General features: G+C 56.9%; 1 protein-coding gene across 1 annotated transcript in view; it reads left to right on the top strand.

Moving 5' to 3' along the window:
* AHRR (aryl hydrocarbon receptor repressor) overlaps positions 1-17,831 on the top strand; it is an 86,167-nt gene extending 68,336 nt beyond the window's left edge. The window contains exons 6-11 of the mRNA XM_069555804.1: positions 2,204-2,333; positions 3,165-3,301; positions 7,492-7,691; positions 12,334-12,395; positions 12,565-12,706; positions 13,051-17,831. Of these exons, the coding sequence (XP_069411905.1) occupies positions 2,204-2,333; positions 3,165-3,301; positions 7,492-7,691; positions 12,334-12,395; positions 12,565-12,706; positions 13,051-14,026 (1,647 nt within the window). The 3' untranslated portion in view covers positions 14,027-17,831. The remainder of the gene's footprint in view (positions 1-2,203; positions 2,334-3,164; positions 3,302-7,491; positions 7,692-12,333; positions 12,396-12,564; positions 12,707-13,050) is intronic.
* Positions 17,832-21,282: the final 3,451 nt, after the last annotated feature.

Below are 21,282 nucleotides of genomic sequence, written 5' to 3'. Positions count from 1 at the left end.
CCTCCAGGTGAGGGGGGCCTCCAGGTGAGTGGGGCTCCAGGTGAGTGGGGCTTCAGGTGAAGGGGAGCCTCCAGGTGAGGGGGCCTCCAGGTGAAGGGGAGCCTCCAGGTGAGGGGTGTCTCCAGGTGAGGGGGGGGTCTCCAGGTGAGGGGGTCCTCCAGATGACAGGGGTCTCCAGGTAAGGGGGGAGCCTTCAGGTGAGGGGGGCCTTCAGGTGAGGGGAGCCTCCAGGTGAGGGGGGTCCTCCAGGTGAGGGGGGTCATCCAGGTGGGGGGGTCCTCCAGGTAAGGGGGAGCCTCCAGGTGAGGGGGGTCCTCCAGGCGAGGGGAGCCTCCAGGTGAGGGGGGTCCTCCAGGTGAGGGGGGTCATCCAGGTGAGGGGGGGTCCTCCAGGTAAGGGGGAGCCTCCAGGTGAGGCGGGTCCTCCAGGTGAGGGGGGTCATCCAGGTGAGGGGGGTCCTCCAGGTAAGGGGGAGCCTCCAGGTGAGGGGGGTCCTCCAGGCGAGGGGAGCCTCCAGGTGAGGGGGGTCCTCCAGGCGAGGGGAGCCTCCAGGCGAGGGGGAGCCTCCAGGCGAGTGGGGTCATCCAGGTGAGGGGGCAGCCTCCAGGCGAGGGGGAGCCTCCAGGCGAGGGGAGCCTCCAGGAGAGGGGAGCCTCCAGGTGAGGGGGGTCCTCCAGGAGAGGGGAGCCTCCAGGCAAGGGGAGCCTCCAGGCGGGCACCGTCTCTCCTCAGGCTCCTTCTGTCACTGTGGCCCCTGAGTGTGAAACAGGTAACCCCAGGAAGGTAGAAAATGAGTGTGATTTTAACTCAAAGGCTAAACTCTAACCATGTGCGCACACTCCCCCCACAGTCTAAGACACAGGGTTCACAGAAAGAAGCAGACGCTGAGGCCAGAAGTGCTGTGGTCCTTGGCCAGTGTTGCCCAGGGCTCTGGCAGGAATGAGGACCACTCACAGGGCACGGGGACGCACCAGGCCTTCCTCCTGCTGACACCTGCAGCGCCTTCTGATTCTCACGCACCTGGAGGCCCCCTCACCTGGAGGCTCCCCCCTCACCTGGAGGCCCCCTCACTTGGAGGCTCCCCCCTCACCTGAGTCCCCCCCTCACCTGGAGGCTCCCCCCTCACCTGGAGGCCCCCTCACCTGAGTACCCCCTCACCTGGAGGCTCCCCCCTCACCTGGAGGCTCCCCCCTCACCTGGAGACCCCCTCACCTGAGTTCCCCCTCACCTGGAGGCCCCCCTCACCTGGAGGCTCCCCCCTCACCTGGAGGCCCCCCTCACCTGGAGGCCCCCCTCACCTGGAGGCCCCTCCTCACCTGAGTTCCCCCTCACCTGTGGCCCCCCCATCCACTCTGAGTGAGGTTGCCTATTACTTCCTAAGAAGGTAACCTCATTTGTGAAGCCTTGATCCTCAGGAACTTTTCCTCCGTCTGGTTTTTACAGTGACCCAGTTGAGAAACAATGAAACTCAGCAGTGGGCCAGCTGAAGGGGCCGAGGGGCTTCTGCGGGACGGGGGTCCCAGGGGTGAATGAGCGATGCCGTTCAGTTCAGATGGGAAGACGTGCACCAGCCTCGGTGGCGTCGACACTCTGGATGTTTTCGCCGACAATCGAGTCCGCTGAGGTCTGCCTTCAAAGCCCGAGGCAGGGCGTTGGTGCCCCGGGCTGCAGGGTCCCAGCGTAGACCTGGGCACTGGGGCGGCCTCTGCGCTCAGGGCCTGAGCAGGTGGGGGGACCCAGGACCAGAGAGAGGGTTGTGGGTCGGAGGGTCCTTGCAGCATCCTGCTGGGGCAGCAGTCAGGCCTGGGGACCCCAGCCCGGCCCTGTCTCACCATACAGGTGTGCTGCCCTAATTAACTTTGGATCCGAGTGTCACAAAGAGGCTGGAAGGTGACCAGACCTAAGCACACAGCTCGATGCAGTTGGAGTCAGCTTTGAGCAGTGGGAATCTTGATCCCAAATGAAGTTTCATCTCTGAGCCCCTGATCTGCCCCTGGAGGCACCGCCTGGCCTGGGGGGCACTTCGTGGGCTGGACGCCTGGGGTCCAGGCAGTGTTGGTTGCCTCCTGTGGGGAGGGACTTTCTCTTCACGGGTGTGACTTGCCTTTGACAGATGGAGGAGATGTTTTTGCGGTCATTAACCCTGGAATACAGTGTGGACATTCCCTCGGGGTAAGGCTAAAATGACTGTCTCGTGTTCCAGACGGACGTGATGCACCAGAATATTTACGACTACATCCACGTGGATGACCGCCAGGACTTCCGCCGGCAGCTGCACTGGGCCATGGACCCTCCTCAGGCAGGGTGCGGGCAGCCCCTGCTCTCGGAGACAGGTGGGTCCTGGGGGCCCTGGTCTGAGGCAGACTCGGAGGCTCCTGAGACGCATGGACGCCTCCGCAGGGGTTGCCCCTTTTCCCCTCCTCCCGTTGAAGTGCCATCGACGCCCCTTCCTCCTCAGAGACCTCCTCCCGCGCGCCCCCACCCCTTCTCAGGAGGCTTCCCCAGGCGGCGCTCCGGCTCCCAGGGCGCCGTGTCTCCTGCACTGTAGGGCGTGAGGCCCAGAAGCCAGGGACCCTGTCTCTAGTTTTGCACACTCCTCCTCTGATGCACGTCTTCTAGGAAATTCTCTCCGCCTGCCTGAGATTTGCCTGAAACCGTCCCCCGGATGTTGCTGTCTGTTCAGGGACGTTGCCCCCTGTGGGCAGGACCCCCGAGGTGCCTCAGATCTGCGGCCCCTGCCCATTGGACATGCCAGGCAGGCGCCAGGTCCCTGAGATGGCAGAGCAGATGAGAGCTCGGGGGGCAGGGCGAGTGGCTGCGCCTGGGGTGCGGTGCAGGGAGACGGGGTCCTGGGTCTACCGCACGTCCCCAACAGCGGTCAGGAACTCCAGGAGTTTCCAGCATGCCTTCACGTGGCAGCGTGGGTTGCCTTCACATGGCAGCGTGGGTCGCCTCCTACAGGTAGAGAAGACGCAGTGCCAGACCCCGACCAGCTTTACAAGCTCAGAGCAAAAGCCCGAGCTAACGGACACTCACGAGGGGCAGGGGGCGGGTGCTCCGGGAGGGAGGCCTGTGCGTTACGTGCCAACAGCTGCTGTTGGCACCACGAACTTGCTGACCAGGGTATTTCTGCTTTCTCCTTGGTCCCCGCCGTCTGTGCCCAGGAGAGGATGTGGTCCTGGGGAGGCTGCTCCAGGCCCAGGAAGGGGGCGCAGACCCGCCCACCGAGTACTCGGCCTTCCTGACCCGCTCCTTCGTCTGCCGTGTGCGCTGCCTGCTGGATAGCACCTCGGGCTTCCTGGTGAGAGAGAGGGTGGGGATGGCACCTCGGGCATCCTGGTGAGTGGGAGGGTGGGGATGGCACCTGGGGCTCCTGGTGAGAGAGTGGCTGCAGGGCCAGTGCTGCGTAAGTCCAGGCCTGGGCCTGGCACAGGGCTCCAAGGTCCATGGGAGCAGTTGGCGAAGCAAGGGGCGGGGTGTGGATGCCTCGGGGGGTCTGGCCTCGGTGGGCAGGGCTGGGCCACGCAGGCTGATGAGAATGGAGCGGCGGTGACAGCCCCTACCCCTGCTCCTCCTTTATTCAGGCGGTCGGCTGGTTGTCCAGAAGGCCTTTTGTTCTGATCATACTCGGTTTTCAGTTTTGTGGAAAACTAAGATGGCTTTTGCTTCGCATGGATGTAGATAGGTTTCACCTAACACTGAGGCAGAGGTCGAAACCTAGGTTGAAGTGAAGCCATGTCTGAAGCACAGAGTAGAGGAAACAAGCAAAGGAGCTCAGTTTAGAGCGTCTCGTCACATCCCACCACAAGGCTGGCTGCCGCGCGCTCAGGGAAGGCCTCAGGAGTGGGGACTGAGGCTCTGAGCACGGGGGGGTGGGCAGCTCAGATCCCGGGCTCACCCCAGGTTCCCTGCCTGCGTTCAGCCTGCTCACACCCAGCGGGCAGGGCTGCCCCCGAGAGCCCTTGTCAAAACCTCAGGACATGCAGTTGATGTTGGGTTTTTAGCTCTAAGTCAGCCATGGTGGGAATTTTCACACCAAAGAAACCGTCTGGTGCCACAGATCAGGGCTTTTCCCCCAGAGCTGGATGTAAGGTGTCCCAGCATGACCAGGACGCTCCAACCAAGCTCGTGGCCAGCACACGTGGGGGCTTTCAGGCATTTGTTCACCCCATAAATTCAGGGCTTCTCCCCCAGAGCTGGATGTAAGGTGTCCCAGCACGACCGGGACGCTCCACACCAAGCTCGTGGCCAGCACACATGGGGGCTTTCAGGCATTTGTTCACCCCCATAATTTCATGCACAGATGGAGAGATGGAAAGATGGGTGGGTGGATGGAGGGAGGGCCAGAGGGAGGGATGGAGGGAGAGGCTGATGGACAAGTGAGGGGCAAGAAGAGCGTGCAGCGTTGTTCGTCCACACAGGGCAGGGCACCCTGAAGCCATGCGGACTTACTCAGTTACAGATCAACTTCCCGTCATAGAGAGAGCTTTCATTTCCTTTATCACACACTCCAGAGTTGCTATCTTCCTTTTTAACTCACGCCAAATGCTCACAGGGATCCAAGTCTATGCCCTAACCACTAATGCTGAAAGAGCTAAAGTTAAATGGTTCTATGATGACCTACAAGGCCTTCTAGAACTAACACCAAAAAGAGATGTCCTTTTCATCACAGGGGGCTGGAATGCAAAAATAAGAAGTCAAGAGATACCTGGAGTAACAGGCAAGTTTGGCCTTGGAGTATAAAATGAAGCAGGGCAAAGGCTAACAGAGTTTTGCCAAGAGAATGCACTGGTCATAGCAAACACCCTCTTCTAACAACACGAGAGAAGACTCTACACATGGACATCACCAGATAGCCAACACTGAAATCAGATTGATTATATTCTTTGCAGCAAAAGATGGAGAAGCTCTATACAGTCAGCAAAAACAAGACCAGGAGCTGACTGTGGCTTAGATCATGAAGTCCTTCTTGCCAAATTCAGACTTAAATTGAAGAAAGTAGGGAAACCACTAGACCATTCAGGTATGACCTAAATCAAATCTCTTACAGTTATACAGTGGAAGTCACAAATAGATTACAGGGATTCGATCTGATAGACAGAGTGCCTGAAGAACTATGGATGGAGGTTCATGACATTGTACAGGAGACAGGGATCAAGACCATCCCCCAAAAAAGAAATGCAAAAGGCAAAATGGTTGTCTGAGGAGGCCTCACAAATAGCTGAGAAAAGAAGAGAAGCAAAACGCAAGGAGAAAAGGAAAAATGTAAGCATCTGATTGCAGAGTTCCAAAGAATAGCAAGGAGAGATAAGAAAGCCTTCCTCAGTGATCAATGCAAAGAAATAGAGGAAAATAACAGAATGGGAAAGACTAGAGATCTCTTCAAGACACCAAGGGAGCATTTCATGCAAAGATGGGCACAATAAAGGACAGAAATGGTATGGACCTAACAGAAGCAGAAGATATTAAGAAGAGGTGGCAAGAATACACAGAAGAACTGTACAAAAAAGATCTTCACGACCAAGATAATCACGATGGTGTGATCACTCACCTAGAGCCAGACATCCTGGAATGTGAAGTCAAGTGGGCCTTAGAAAGCATCACTATGAACAAAGCTAGTGGAGGTGATGGAATTCCAGTTGAGCTATTTCAAATCCTGAAAGATGATGCTGTGAAAGTGCTGCACTCAATATGCCAGCAAATTTGGAAAACTCAGCAGTTGCCACAGGACTGGAAAAGGTCAGTTTTCATTCCAGTCCCAAAGAAAGGCACTGCCAAAGAATGCTCAAACTACCACACAATTGCACTCATCTCACACGCTAGTAAAGTAATGCTCAAAATTCTCCAAACCAGGCTTCAACAGTACATGAACCATGAACTTCCAGATGTTCAAGCTGGATTTAGAAAAGGCAGAGGAACCAGAGATCAAATTGCCAACGAAATTGGATTGGATCATCGAAAAAGCAAGAGAGTTCCAGAAAAACATCTACTTCTGCTTTATTGACTATGCCAAAGCCTTTGACTTTGTGGATTACAACAAATGGTGGAAAATTCTTCAAGAGACGGGAATACCAGACCACCTCACCTGCCTCCTGAGAAATCTGTATGCAGGTCAAGAAGCAACAGTTAGAACTGGACGTGGAACAATGGACTGGTTCCAAATTGAGAAAGGGGTATGACAAGGCTGTATATTGTCACCCTGCTTATTTAACTTCTATGCAGAGCGCATCATGCCTAATGTCGGGCTGGATGAAGCACAAGCTGGAATCAAGACTGCTGGGAGAAATACCAGTAACCTCAGATATGCAGATGACACCAGCCTTATGGCAGAAGGAGAAGAGGAACTGAAGAGCCTCTTGATGCAAGTGAAAGAGGAGAGTGAAAAAGCTGACTTAAAAGTCAACATTCAAAAAATGGAGATCATGGCATCTGGTCCCATCACTTCATGGCAAATAGATGGGGAATCCGTGGAAACAGTGACAGACTTTATTTTTCTGGGCTCCAAAATCACTGCAGATGGTGACTGCAGCCATGAAATTAAAAGACACTTGCTCCGTGGAATAAAAGCTATGACCAACCTAGACAGCATGTTAAAAAGCAGAAACATTACTTTGCCAACAAAGGTGCATCTAGTCAAAGCTATGGTTTTTCCAGTAGTCATGTATGGATGTGAGAGATGGACTGTAAAGAAAGCTGAGCACTGAAGAATTGATGCTTTTGAACTGTGGTGTTGGAAAAGACTCTTGAGAGTCCCTTGGACTGCTCGGAGATCAAACCAGTCAACCCTAAAGGTAATCAAGCCTGAATATTCATTGGAAGGACTCATGCTGAAGCTGAAGCTTCAATACTTTGGCCACCTGATGCAAAGAGCTAACTCACTGGAGAAGACCTTGATGTTGGGAAGGATTGGAGGCAGGAAGAGAAGAGGACAACAGAGGATGAGATGGCTTGGTGGCATCACTGACTCAGTGGACAGGAGTTTGAGCAAAGTCCGGAGACAGTGGACAGGGAACCGTGGTGTGCTGCAGTCCATGGCTCACAGAGTCGGACGGGACTGAGCGGCTGAGCTGACTAACTGAACTCGTGCCTAGATCAGGAAAGCCCGGTTGCCCCTGAGTTGTATTGCCATGAGTGGGTGGCGCTTGGGGAATGGAGGGTCATGGGGCCAGTACTTAGAGGTGATTGGCTCCAGCACGGCCCCCCAGGGGGCTGCCTGGTGACTCCGGCCGAGTCCAGGGATGTTCACCCACCTGAATGAGGACTCCCACCCACGAGTGCACACATGGGAACACGCTGGACGTTTAGAGAAAGTTGCAGGGAAACCCCGAAAGATTCAAAAGCAGTGGGGAGCGCCTGTCCCCAGGGGCCGGCATGGAAGACGTGCTGGTGTCCGTCCTGGGAATGTGAGTTCCGAGGCCTTTGGCTGTTGACCAGTTAGCCTGGCTAATCTACCCTGTGATTGTGCCTTCGTTTCTGTCTTTGAAACGGCAGACGATGCAGTTTCAAGGACGACTGAAGTTCCTCTTCGGACAGAACAGGCGGGCACCCTCGGGCGCGGCCCTGCCCCCACGGCTGGCCCTGTTCTGCGTGGCGGCCCCTCTGGCCCTGCCCCCCGGCGTGGAGGTGAGGATGAAGACCGTGTACCTGAGGGCGAAGCACAGGGCGGACGTCCCGGCCTCAACCGACGTGAAGTGAGTAGAGGCCCGGCGCCAAACCCGTCCCGTGACCGCCGGGCCGCACGCGTGTCTGCGCACGTGCATTTCCTGTCTGCTCTCGCTTCATTTCCAGCAGGGAATAGGACTAAAAAAGTTTGCTGTTTTTAAAGCTGCTACATTATGGGAGAAGCAGCTATTAGAAAAAAGAAAGCCCGTGACTAGTGTTCGTCAACCGTGGCAGCGAACACGTCTACCTGCCTCTCGTCATCCCCCAGCCCTCCACTCAGAGCCTCGGAGGCAGTGCCGGGGCCCCGGTCCCCATGGGCGTGGGGGCGAGGCTGCAGCCTCCGTTTGTCCCCCTCGACTCCAGGCTCACAGGGGCACATGCTGGGGACGGGGACTCCACAGGTGTCCTGGCCTTCCGGCTCAGAGGGTGAAGAATCCGTCTGCAAAGCAGGAGAAGTGAAGTGAAGTGAAGTCGCCCAGTCGTGTCCGACTCTTTGCGACCCCATGGACTGTAGCCTACCAGGCTCCTCCCTCCATGGGATTCTCCAGGCAAGAGTACTGGAGTGGGTTGCCATTTCCCTGCGCCCAATCCCTGGGTCGGGAAGATCCCCTGGAGGAGGGAACGGCCACCCCCTCCAGTATTCCTGCCTGGAGAACCCCATGGACAGAAGAGCCTGGTGGGCTGCAGTCCATGGGGTCGCAGAGCTGGACATGACTGAGTGACTAACGCTCTCGCTTTCGGAAAGTTGGGTTTTCTAGGCGACTCCCAGCCGCACTGTCTGGAGCGGGTGGGTCTGTGTGGGGTCGGGCTCTGGGGCAGACGGGCTTCTGTGCGTCTGCTCTGTGTCTGCTGCTGGCGGGGAGGCCCTCGGAGGGCCGGGTCTGAGTCCGTCTGTCTTCTTCCCCAGTATCCCCGCCGTGCCCTGCCCAGGGACAGACTCTCAGGAGGCTGAGCCCCCAGCCCGCTTCCCTGTCGCTCCTTGGTACTCAGGTTCCCCTTGGACCTCAGTTCACGGGCCCGGGAAACCTCCCGTTCCTGCCTGGGGTTCGTGGGGATCTGGGGGAGCCCTGCCTTCAGGCACAGGCACCTCTTCACAGCCTCCAGGTCCCACGGGCCCACACCCTAAGGCAGCAGTGTTCTGGAGCATTTAAAATATATATATGCTTATTTTTTTAGGTAGAAAATGTAAAATAGGAGAAAGGAAAAACAGGATACTCCTGGGAAAAAGCTGTAAAAATAACTGATGAAGCAACTGAAACATGAGGTGCAACAAAGCAGAGGCTACATTACACCTGGGTGTGTCTTGGGGGCGGGACGGCCCTGCCCACACCCCAGACCTGAGCACTCCCCACCTGCGTCTGCCTCTCAGAGTCCTCTGCGTGCTCACACTCTGGGCTGGCGATGGTGCCCATATGCTGCACTCTCAGATTCCCAACCCTGTGATCAGAGGGAGGGAAAATCCTCCCTCCATCGCTTCTCCATAGCAAACTAACGCTCAAAATCCTCCAAGCCAGGCTTCAGCAGTATGTGAACCAAGAACCGATGTTCTTGAACCGATGTTCAAGCTGGATTTTAAAAGGCAGAGGAACCAGAGATCAAACTGTCGATATCTGTTGGTCATCTAAAAAGCAAGAGAGTTCCAGAAAAACATCTGCTTCTGCTTTATTGACTACGCCAAAGCCTTTGACTGTGTGGATCACAACAAACTGGAAAATTCTTCAAGAGTTGGGAATACCAGACCACCTGACCTGCCTTTTGAGAAATCTGTACCCAAGTCAAGAAGTAACAGTTAGAACCAGATATGGAACAACAGACTGGTTCCAAATCGGGAAGGAGGACGTCAAGGCTGTATTTTGTCATCCTGCTTACTTAACATACGTGCAGAGTACGTCATGCGAAACGCCAGGCTGGATGAAGCACAAGCTGGAATCAACATTGCTGGGAGACGTATCAGTAACCTCAGATATGCAGATGACACCACCCTTATGGCAGAAAGTGAAGAGGAAATAAGGAGCCTCCTGATGAACGTGAAAGAGGAGAGTGGAAAAGCTGGCTTAAAACTCAGCATTCAGAAAGCTAAGATCATGGCATCCGGTCCCATCACTTCACGGCAGATAGATGGGGAAACAGTGGAAACAGGGACAGTGAAAGTCGCTGTCGTGTTCAACTCTTTGTGACCACACGGATGATACAGTCCATGGAATCCTCCAGGCCGGAATACTGGAGTGGGTAGCCTTTCCCTTCTCCAGGGGGTCTTCCCAACCCAGGGATCGAACCCAGGTCTCCCACACTGCAAGTGGACGCTTTGCCAGCTGAGCCCCCAGGGAAGCCCAAGAGTCCTGGGATGGGAGCCCTTCTCCAGTGGACCTGCCCGACCCAGGAATTGAACCAGGGTCTCCTGCATTGCAGGCAGATTCCTTACCAGCTGAGCCCCCAGCGAAGCAAAACAGTGAGAAAGTTTTATTTCTTGGGGCTCCAAAATCACTGAAGATGGTGACTATAGCCATGAAATTAAAAGATGCTTGCTTTTTGGAAGAAAAGCTATGGCCAACCTAGACAGCATGTTAAAAAGCAGAGACATTACTTTGCAGACAAAGGTCTGCTAGTCAAAGTTATGGTTTTTCCAGTGGTCATGTATGGATGTGAAGTTGGACCATAAAGAAAGCTGAGCGCTGAAGAATTGATGCTTTTGAACTGTGGTGTTGGAGAAGACTCTTGAGAGTCCCTTGGACTGCAAGGAGATCCAACCAGTCCATTCTAAAGATGCTGAAGCTGAAGCTCCAATACTTTGGCCACCTGATGTGAAGAACTGACTCATTTGAAAAGACCCTGATGCTGGGAAAGACTGAAGGCAGGAGGAGAAGGGGACGACAGAATGAGATAGTTGGATGGCATCACCAACTCGATGGACATGAGTTTGTGCAAGCTCCGGGAGTTGGTGATGGACACGGAGGCCTGGGGTGCTGCAGTCCATGGGGTTGCAAAGAGTCTGTCGGACAGGACTGAGCGACTGAACGGAGCTGAACTGCCTGATCGCTTCTCCAGGAGGCGTGCTGTCCCCTGGCGGCCACGCGGGGAAGCGCAGGTGGGCCAGACTCCGCTGCGGTTGTGGACTCCTGGACCTCCTGCCGCTGCCCCGGGTGGCGTGGACGCCTGGACGTCCCTGGGAGGGCTGGCGAGGGTCTTCACGGTGAGGCTAGGATGCTGTACAGAGGGGGACTGTGGAGCGAATACTAGACACACGTTGTAAACATCGTTAAAACTCAGGGAGGTTGTCAGAGTGCCAGGCCGGGCGCCCTGTGTTAACATGGCAGCTCCTCGTCGCTCCGGGTTCCACACGGGGCGGTGCATGTATGTGGACGCGGGCGCCCTCCCTCCCCCACGGTGTCCAGAAGCCCATTCACCGCGTCTGCGTCTCCACGCCTGCCCTGCCGATAGGTCCCTCAGTACCATTTCACTAGATTCCCCATATATGCGCTAATATATGATATTTGTTTTCCTCGGTCTGACTCGCTTCACTGTGCAGCAAGCTCTAGGTTCGGGGCGGGGGGGGGGGGGGGAGCGGAGGGGATAGATGTATAATTATGGCCGATTCACAGTGTTGTGTGACAGAAGCCAACACTGTGAAAATTTTAAAAATAAAGAAAGAAACTGGAAGAGAGGAAGAGCCCTCCAACATTTTGGCAAAGAAGCTTCTGTCGCCTTCTGGGTTTTCTGGAGCCGAATTCTGCCCTGAGCTGAACTCCTTCCTGGAACACCTCCTCCCGTCCACTCCCCTCTGAGCTCACAGACCGTGAGGAGTGAACCCGGGGAGTTTGAGGCCCAGGAGGCTGGCTCTGGATGGAGCATCGTGCTCAATGGACCCCGTTCGGGGCCTTTGCGATTCTTTCTGAAAGGGGCCTTTGTGAAGAGCCTCGCTCCTGAATGTTCACGGGTCCTGTGTGCTCTCCTCCTCTGCCCCGTCTCTGCTGTGCCTCGGGGCCTGTCTCTGAGTCTCCTCTGTCTCCATCTCCACCTCTGCCCTGTCGAGACACCCACGAGATGCAGAGTCAGGGCCGCTGCAGGGCAGGAAGCTCTGGCTGTGCGGCCAGGTGGCCAGGGTTTGAATCCCACTCCTGCACCTGCTGTGGGGGCAGCTTCAGGCAAGTTGCTTAACACTTCAGAGCCTCGTCTTTTTCTTTGGAAATATGAGCAGAATACGATCTGTGGGATAAGTTGCAAGCTGCCTTAGGGTCTGTGATTGTAAGTCGTATGAGACACAGGCCTGTGTGTGTGTGCACGCTGCCCTGGGCAGTCAGTGTCCAGTCTCCCTAACTCAGTGCCCGCAGTGCCTTTGTGAGCCACTGCAGGTAACTAGCGCAGGTCACAGGGGTCAGTGTCTTCATTCTGACCACCCAGAAGAAGGCAAGCGTGCCGACGCCCATCCGGCAGCCACACGTGTCTGCTTTCTGAGGCAAACCCGTCAGTGCCTCACTGGCCGGAAAAGTGATGTGAACTGGGATTTCCAGCAGCCCTGCAACTGAGAGAAGGCTTTCCAGTCTCCACAGACTTTCATGTGGGGAGTCGCTGTATCTTACGCTCTTGGGTGGCAGCAATGCCCGGCGTGTGTAATTTCTGCCCTCGACACACTTTTAATCTGCTTGTTGCTTTGGTCTTGTGTGTCCTTTGCAGAGCAAAAGCTGCCTCACGTCTCTGCGAATCAGAATTGCTCGGAAACCCCAATTACTCAGCAGGTACTCCTCACAATTCTCTTGACCACCTTTTCAAGCGCGTGGGGGCCCGATGCTGTCTGGAGCACGGGGCGGGTGGGCAGAGCCGGCTCTCAGGGTCGGTCACCTTGCGGAAGGTGAGTGTCTACCCGCTCCAGGCTCGGCTCAGCCTCGCTTTTCCGAATCCTGACAGGGAGAAGCAACGGAGAAAACGGCCTCTCCTTGTTCAGGGCGCCAGAGGACGCCTGCCGCTGGGGCCGGCTCACAGCCCGGGGCCCCTGCCTGTGCCTCCGGGGAGGCCCTGACCTCGTCCTTGACCTCGAGGGCACCGCAGGGTAAGTGACTGAGTCACGGGGCCGCAGCCCTCAGCCTCCCTGGGTAGGCCGGGGGTCACAGAGGGCACCCACAGCCGCTCCTCGCCCTGGAGGTCGTCCTCGCTGCGTGGGGACTGGCCGGGGACACTGGCTCCCCAGCCTCTGTCCTCACCTTCGCTCAGACACCCTCTCCCCTCGCTCCCAACCCAGGCCCCCCGCCCCACCACCAGGTGCTGGGGGACTGTGGGAGGGGCCCTTCGGGGAGGGAGGGGGCTGGCCTGGGGTCCCAGGGCTGCAGGTGGCACCCACCCGATGCAGGGTTGCCCCTGCGGCCTGTCCTGTCTGACGGGCGTCCCTTCCCGCAGGGCCGGGGAAGGAGAGGAGCTCGGGGGGCTCCCGCGGGATGCGCCCCCGTACAGCTGCCACCTAGAGCCCCTGGGCCCTGTGAAGCACCTGGACTGGGCTGCTGGGAGGCACAGTCAGGACAGCGGCAGCGCCAAGCGGAAGCTGGAGCCCGGCAAGGCCGACCCATTCCCTGCTGCCCCGGCCCGCGGCACCTGCCTGCCCTACCCGGGTGCGCAGGGCGCCGTCCACTCCCTCCGGAGCGCACCCAGCTCACACCCGCCCAGGCCGCCCCCTGGGGCCTGCGCCGGCCGGACCAGCAGAGCCCTGCGGGACGGGCACCAGGGCCCAGCACCGCCCCCCACCCCCGGCCCCTTCCCCCAGGGGGGCCTGGACAGCAGGGTCCCTCGGCCGGCAGTCCAGCATCTCCCGGTGGGCGGCTACCCCGCTGAGGACAAGCTGCGAGGCCTTCTGATGCCCCCAGGAGCCCCGAGTCACCCCACATTGTCGCTCGACGTGCCCATCAAGATGGAGAGTGACTCGGGGTCCGAGGATGCAGTGGATGGCTACTGCGTGTCCCCAGCCCAGGTGTGGCTGGGGGCCAGCAACCCAGCCAAGAGACAGCTGGCCACCTTCCCAACCAAGATGCACCTGAAGACGGAGCCAGGCGCCAGGCAGCCCCTGTACAGCCCACCCCCAGGCCCTGGCCTGCTGGGTGCCCCGCCCAGACCCGGCAGGGGGCTGGGCCCGCTGCACCCCATGTCCTGTGCCTGCCGGGAGCCCCCGCCCCCGCCCCGCCTCTGTGTGCGGAGCCACCAGCCCCCCAACCTGGGCTGCAACTGCCGGGCTCCCGTGCCAGCTCCCGCAGTCAAGCTCGAGCCCCTGGACTCACCCCTGTGGGCAGCTCACGGCCAAGGCGGGCCGCCTGGGCTGTTCTCCAAGAGCGCCCCGGCCGCAGGGATGCCCCCCAGGGACGTGCAGTGCGCCTTCCTGCCCTAGAGCTGCCGGGCCCCATGGACAGCTCTCCGGCCCAAGCCTTCCCCAAGGGAGGCGCGTGCAGTGGCAAGTTCACAAAGGCCCTAAGAGCAGGGTGGTCGTCAGCTGCTCGAGAGTGGCAGGGCTCTCCTCTGAAGAGCACGGCTCCCCACCCCCACCCCAGGTCATCTCCCCAGCGCCTCGCAGGGAGCAGACCTCAGGGAACAGCCGCACCCTGGTGGCCCACTGCCGAGACAGCTGACTGGAAATGAGGCTCACTGAATGGCAGGTGGCCACATGCTTGTGCCTGGGAGGAATCTAGAACTTCAGCCAGAAGAGGCTGATGGCACCGGGCCGCCCTCCGCTCCAACGCACAGTGTGTGCTCGAAACACTGGCCTAGGCTGAGGCCGGCCCGGATCGGGGATCGGCCAGGTCTTGTGCAGCTCTTGCTGCAGTCTCTCTGGGGTTGCAGCGGCCTCCAGCGGGGGTCCCCGCTCATCTGAGCCCGCTGCATCACGTCACCTGGTGCACAGGGTGGAGCCCAGAAGCACAGCACGAGGGGAAGGAAGGATCTGGTCCGGGTGTCAGGCTGCTTTGCTGACTGCAGGCCTTCAGATGACTCTGATCATCATCACAGAAGGACTAGTCGAGACGAGACAGACAGGCAGCATTTTATAAAAATTGCAGGGACATCCCCTGTGGTTCTGCGGTTAAATGCCTGCAGGGGGTGTGGGTTCGATCCCTGGTCAGGGAACTAAGATTCCACAAGCCGCAGAGTGTGGCCAGAAAAAAAGAAAAAAATCGTGAAGGGAACACATTCTGAACGTAGGGAATTTAGGTGCGAAAGAAGAAATCAGAAAGCGGAGGCCACCCGCAGTCACCACGGAGAGCTCATGGCTGAGGGCAAAGGTCACCACACCTTCCGGGCGACCTCACCCCACAGGTGCAGTCTGGGCAGGGGGTGACACCAGGGGACAGGGCCACCACGGGGCAGGAGGAAGCTGGCTGGAGGCCCTTCCTCTTTACAGCACGAGCGTCTGTCCTCAGTCACCCCCGGCCCCAAGAGTCTCAGGACGTGCCGGGGCCCCAGCGGGGACTTGCAGTCCCACCGATTCAGCAAGGGGTCTTTCTGTCTGTCATCTGTGGCTTCGGGGTGTCAGCGTTCAGCTCCTGAGTTGGGGGTGAAGCTGTTTGCTTCATTCACCTTGTCGAGCTCAGGACAGGGCCAGCAGGACTGGGTCTGCTGGACTCAGGCGCACCTGGGGGTGCCCTAACCCTCAGCGGCTGCTTCCTGGAAGGGCTTCCCCAGCAGCGTGGTGCGGGTTGAAGGTTTCTTCCCGGGGTAACAGAAGTTACCCATCAGAGCCTGGGTTCAGTTCAGTTCAGTTCCGTTCAGTCACTCAGTTGTGTCCGACTCTTTGCGACCCCATGAATCGCAGCACACCAGGCCTCCCTGTCCATCACCATCTCCCGGAGTTCACCCAGACCCACATCCATCGAGTCCATGATGCCATCCAGCCATCTCATCGTGGGTCGTCCCCTTCTTCTCCTGCCCCCAATCTCTCCCAGCATCAGAGTCTTTTCCAATGAGTCAACTCTTCTCATGTGGTGGCCAAAGTACTGGAGTTTCAGCTTTAGCATCATTCCTTCCAAAGAAATCCCAGGGTTGATCTCCTTCAGAATGGACTGGTTGGATCTCCTTGCAGTCCAAGGGACTCTCAAGAGTCTTCTCCAACACCACAGTTCAAAAGCATCAATTCTTCGGAGCTCAGCCTTCTTCACAGTCCAACTCTCACATCCATACATGACCACAGGAAAAACCATAGCCTTGACTAGATGGACCTTTGTTGGCAAAGTAATGTCTCTGCTTTTGAATATACTATCTAGGTTGCTCATAACTTTTCTTCCAAGGAGTAAGCGTCTTTTAATTTCATGGCTGCAGTCACCATCTGCAGTGATTTTGGAGCCCAAGAAAATAAAGTCTGACACTGTTTCCACTGTTTCCCCATCTATTTCCCATGACCAGATGCCATGATCTTCGTTTTCTGAATGTTGAGCTTTAAGCTAACGTTTTCAGTCTCCTCTTTCACTTTCATCAAGAGGCTTTTTAGCTCCTCTTCACTTTCTGCCATAAGGGTGGTGTTATCTGCATATCTGAAGTTATTGATATTTCTCCCGGCAATCTTGATTCCAGCTTGTGTTTCTTCCAGCCCAGCGTTTCTCATGATGTACTCTGCATATAAGTTAAATAAGCAGGGTGACAATATACAGCCTAGACGTACTCCTTTTCCTATTTGGAACCAGTCTGTTGTTCCAAGTCCAGTTCTAACTGTTGCTTCCTGACCTGCATATAGATTTCTCAAGAGGCAGGTTAGGTGGTCTGGTATTCCCATCTCTTTCCACAGTTTATTGTGATCCACACAGTCAAAGGCTTTGGCATAGTCAATAAAGCAGAAATAGATGTTTTTCTGGAACTCTCTTGCTTTTTCCATGATCCAACGGATGTTGGCAATTTGATCTCTGGTTCCTCTGCCTTTTCTAAAACCAGCTTGAACGTCAGGGAGTTCACGGTTCACGAGCCTGGGTTGGGCGTTGTCAGTTCATGGCCTCATGGGATCCCCAGCAGCCTTCTCTTCCCTGCCCACCCCCTGCAGGGCCCTTGCAGAAAGTGATGTTGGTGCCGTGCTGCCCCGACTTTGCCAGAGTCTCCCCCTCCCCGTTCTGATGGCAGCACAGCTGCCTGTCAGGACCACCTGCCTCCCACCCCCGCCGGCTCAGCACTCCTCTCTGTTTGGTTCTCATGCTGAGCCCAGCCCACCGTGCAGATTTCATCCCTAAGACACAGCATGGAATTTCAGAAACTTCCTCCTTCCTTGCTATTCACGCCAAGTGCCCAGCTCCTCACAGAAGCACTGTGCCATCTCTCAGAAGTGACTGCCAGCCTCTCTGGAGCTCCCTCTGCGAAGCGAGGGTCCTCAAGCACACCCTCCGCACAGGGGCACCCCCTCCTGTCTCGGCACAGTAGCCGGCGGCCTGCACGTGTGCAACCCTGGACCGGAAAGATGGAGTGGAGAGGCGTCACTGCGTGTTTGCACACTGTAGCTGGAGCCCAGCGAAGGGCAGCTGCGGCGTGAGGAGGCGCGGCGGTCTGCCCCCAGGGCCATGGGGCCCGAGCGTCCGGACGCACCCGCTCCCTGGACTGCGTGTGCCAGGTCAGCCCCAGCAGGTGCGTGGCGTGTGGCGACTCACACTTTGTTGACGCAGAGTCCAGCACCTGGACATCAGCGCTCCAGTCTCGCACTGCAGAGCCGCTGTCATGCTGGAGGCCCAGGTCCTGGCGTGCTGGGACAGTGGCAACAGAACCTGCCTCCGTCAGCATTTTGTCGTTCTACAGCCCTGCCCCGCCCCCCCCACCCCGAGAAACTGTGCAGAAGGTGATGATGGAACGTGGAATGCCAGATGGGGCCATTTCTGCAGATGTGGCCGTCCCTGCTTTAAAGTGTCAGGGACAGCACCGATTTCAGGCCTATATTTTCTGCTGCTGGTAGCTTTTGCCTATATAGCTGAAAAATATTAAAATCAAAGATGATGTAAGAATGGGATGGAAAGGAGGAGATAAACACAACTTATCGTTTATATTTTTGTAGTTTCTATTGGATGAAAAAAGTTTTTAATATCTGGACAGACTTGTTGAATTTTTAAACACAGATGCACTATAATGCAACCTTTCCTACTATTTCCTCAGTGCCTTTAGAAAGAGCTTTCAATTTCCAATACTGTGGTTTGTATTAAATTTATGATATTGACGTAAAATAAATCATATGTTGTATGTATTTACTGTAAATGGAAACATCTTCTTAATTTTCCAAATGAAATACCTTATTTCCTTTAAAGTGTGTGCAGGCTAATTTACGTTCTAAGACCGTCCTTTGCCGCCAGGCTCGGGGCCATGATCAGAGCGACGAGAGTGGGCTTGGGGTCGCAGGAGGAGCCCGCCTCCTTCCCTGCCAGGCCTCCTGCCCAGCACCGAGGGCTGGGGGACGCCCCAGACTCGAACTGCGCTGTGAGGAGCAGGCGCCTGGCCCAATGTCACGCGCCCCGCTCTGCCCAGGCCCCGGGGCCCAGTGTGTGGGAAGGGCCAGGAGGTCATCTGGGCCCAGGCAGAGACCCCCCCGCCAGGGCCAAGGGAGCCGTGTTTTCATTCCCTTCGTTCAGTTGCACAGCACCTCCAAACCGAACGAGCGCCCAGCGCCCCGTATGGCACTCGGAGCTGCCCCGGTGCCAGCCCATCCCGGCCCGGCCCCTTCCTGCACCCTACAGGCCACACCCTGTCCCTTCTCCGTGGCTCCGTGTCCCTCCTGGGGAGACCAGGCCAGCCTGCCCCTGCCTGCTGGGTCCCAGCCAGCCGCTCCCCGGCCCTGGGGGCCAGCGGCCCAGCCTGCCGTCCCCACACCCACCTCCTCTCCCTGTATTCTTCAGTCTCATCATGGGGAGACCTGGAGGCGGGCGTCACCCGTTGCATGACTCTCCCACCACCCGGCCTGCCACCAGCGGACGTGTGGGTTGTCTCCAGACTTCCACTCGTCCAGCAGCCGCCCCGCTCCCTCTGTGTGCTTCCGTGGGACTGAGGATGCCCCCCGAGGTGCTGATGGCACTCCCCTCACCAGGCACTGCTCAGGAGTCCTCCTCGGCACCCAAGGGACCCTGCCGCAGCATCCGCAGAGCCCATTCCAGGCTGTGGATTGAAGACGCCAGAGGCGGGGTGGCTTATAGACAACGAGCATTTCTTTCTCCCGATTTCGGAGGCTAGGAGTCTGAGACCTGGGTGGCGCCAGGGTCTGCTGAAGGCCGGCTTCCAGGTCGCTGGGTCTCTCTGAGGCGTGAGGGGGCACTCAGCTGTTTCATGCGCATCTCCTTTCTTCACTCAGCTGCTTGTTGAGTCCCTGCTGAATGCCAGGTCCTGGGATGGCACTGTGGAGAAGGAAATGGCAAACCACTCCAGTATTCTTGCCTAGAGAACCCTGTGGACAGAGGAGCCTGGTGGGCTGCCATCTGTGGGGTCGCACAGAGTCGGACGCGACTGACGCGACTCAGCAGCAGCAGCAGTGCTGGGGCTGGGGACGCGCTGGGGAAGAGAAGACGCAGAGTCGGGTTGCTGAAGCCGAGGGCCCTGTGCACATGTCCAGGGGACCGGGACCGACAAGTGGCCAAAGTACTGTGTAGGTTCTGTGATGCGTGGGGAGGGGCTGGGTGCTGCTCAGGCGGGTCGGCTGCGGTCTCGTGACCCAGGTGGTGGTTTTGTGGGCGAGGCGGCCTCGGGCCAAGACTTGACAGGAACCGTCCAGATTGTGCATGGAGGAAGCTGGAGTGAGAGGGTGAGGAGAGAGCGGGGAAGAGGCCAGGCAGGAGTGGCAGGTCACAGGCAGGTCTGGGTGAGGGGGCCACCAGAAGGCCTGCAGTGAAAATGACCCCGGGCAGTGGTTTGAAGGCCAGATAGGCTGTAGGAAGGTGAGGGCCCCCAGCCTCCACAAAGACCATGCTGGTGCCACGAGGCACCCTCATCTTGATTTCTTCCCCAGCGAGGTGGAAGGTCCTCTGCTGTCTGTCCTGCACTTGTTTGCTGTTTTTAGTTGAACCGTGGGCATTATTTTAAAATTCAGGATAGCTGCGCTTTGTCAGTTAAAAGTTTCTCTCTCAATCTATGGCTTGTCTTTTCATTTAAGGACTAAAATAGACACAAGAGTTTAAAATCCTGGCACAGAAAACTATCTTTTTCCTGGTGGTTTATGTGTTTGCATCTTAAAATAACTCTTTCTGGCAGTGCCTCTGACATAAAGCCCATTTGTCTTGTATTAACATCACCACAGCCGCTTTCTCAGGCCCAGACTGGTGTGCAAACTGTAAAGCCGACCCGGGGGCCAATATAGGTCGCACCTTCTCGCTTCCGCCGGCGGGGGAAGTCCCTAACGGAAGGCGCCCCCCAGATCCCGGGGACCAATGACAGCACACTTCACCGGCTAAAGCCGCCCCACCCCAGCCACGTAGAAGGACCTATCAGCTCGCGACGGCTCGGCCTGGCGACCTATCGGAACCCCCGTCCATTAACCTGACCATCCCTCGCAAGGAACGTATATAAGCCACCTCTAACGCGGTCCGGGCGCGGACTTCCTCGACCTGACTCGCTCGGGTCCGGGAACCCCGCCCGGGAGCGCTTCGCCATTAAAAAGGCCGTTAGACACCGTTTTGGTGTCCTGGTCGGTTTTTTTTTAACCTAACACAAACCTCCTCCAAACTTAACCGTCCTGTTTCTTCACGTTTCTCGTATCTTTCTTACGGTAGCTAGCTGCTTTAAACTTGTGCTCTGATGCTTGGTCTATGTGAGCATGTCTCCACTCCTCCTTCTGTGTCCTTTGCTTTGCTTTTCCTAGTATCACTATGGCATTGCTTGCACTTTCTCCTCATATTTAACAAAGTGTAAGCTACAGTGTAACAAGATCTCCGCTCTCTCAGGACGCTTCAGAGATGTACCTCGCTCCCTTCTTTACCCGCCGGGCCAGAGCCTCTCAAGAACTGCTCCTGGTGTCTTCTGCTGAGGGCTTTCAGAGAGAGCTTTCCCACTGAGGAGGGCACCAAACCCAGGTAGGCACAGGCCCCCAGCTCTGTCTTCTTGAGATCCTCTCCTGACCCGGGCACCCCAGTGCCTGGGAGACATTGCTTTTTTGGGTTCTGTTGTTTGTTTTCCCTGGTCCACTCGTGCACTGAAGATGTTTCAAAATGCCTGTACAGTCAGAATTTCAAACACAGTTAGAATCTGTTTACATTCTTCGTTTCTCTAGTGTTCGGTCATTCAGCCGATCCGACTCTTTGCGGAGAGCCCATGGGGATTCTCCAGGCAGGAATACTGGAGTGGGTTGCCATTTCTTTCTCCAGGGAATCTTCCTGACCCAGCATGGTGCTATATTTTCACAAATTATTAGGGACAGATGAAATCACAGAGGGGTCAGCCCTCAGAGCCAGTCAGGCGCTGAAGTCCTGGCCCTTGCTGAGTGATCTGCTGTCAGCTGGCTGTAGGTCCTGGTTGGCATGGCCGCAGGTAGGGGGCTCCACACCTCCTCCTCCCTGCCCCTGCCTCTGCGACCCAGGCGTTTGCACGCAGATGCTGACGCGGGCGTGTGTGGTGTCTATGGTGCATGTGTGGGTATGGACGTCTGTGTGTGTGCGGTGTGTGCATGTGGTGCGGTGTCTGCATTTGTGTGTGGAGTGTGTGGCATGTCGGTAT

This window comes from Ovis canadensis, chromosome 16 (genome assembly GCF_042477335.2).
Source record: "Ovis canadensis isolate MfBH-ARS-UI-01 breed Bighorn chromosome 16, ARS-UI_OviCan_v2, whole genome shotgun sequence".
Taxonomy (NCBI): Eukaryota; Metazoa; Chordata; class Mammalia; order Artiodactyla; family Bovidae; genus Ovis; species Ovis canadensis.
The sequence above is the reverse complement of the archived record's forward strand: the minus strand, read 5'-3'. Positions and strand labels throughout refer to the sequence as shown.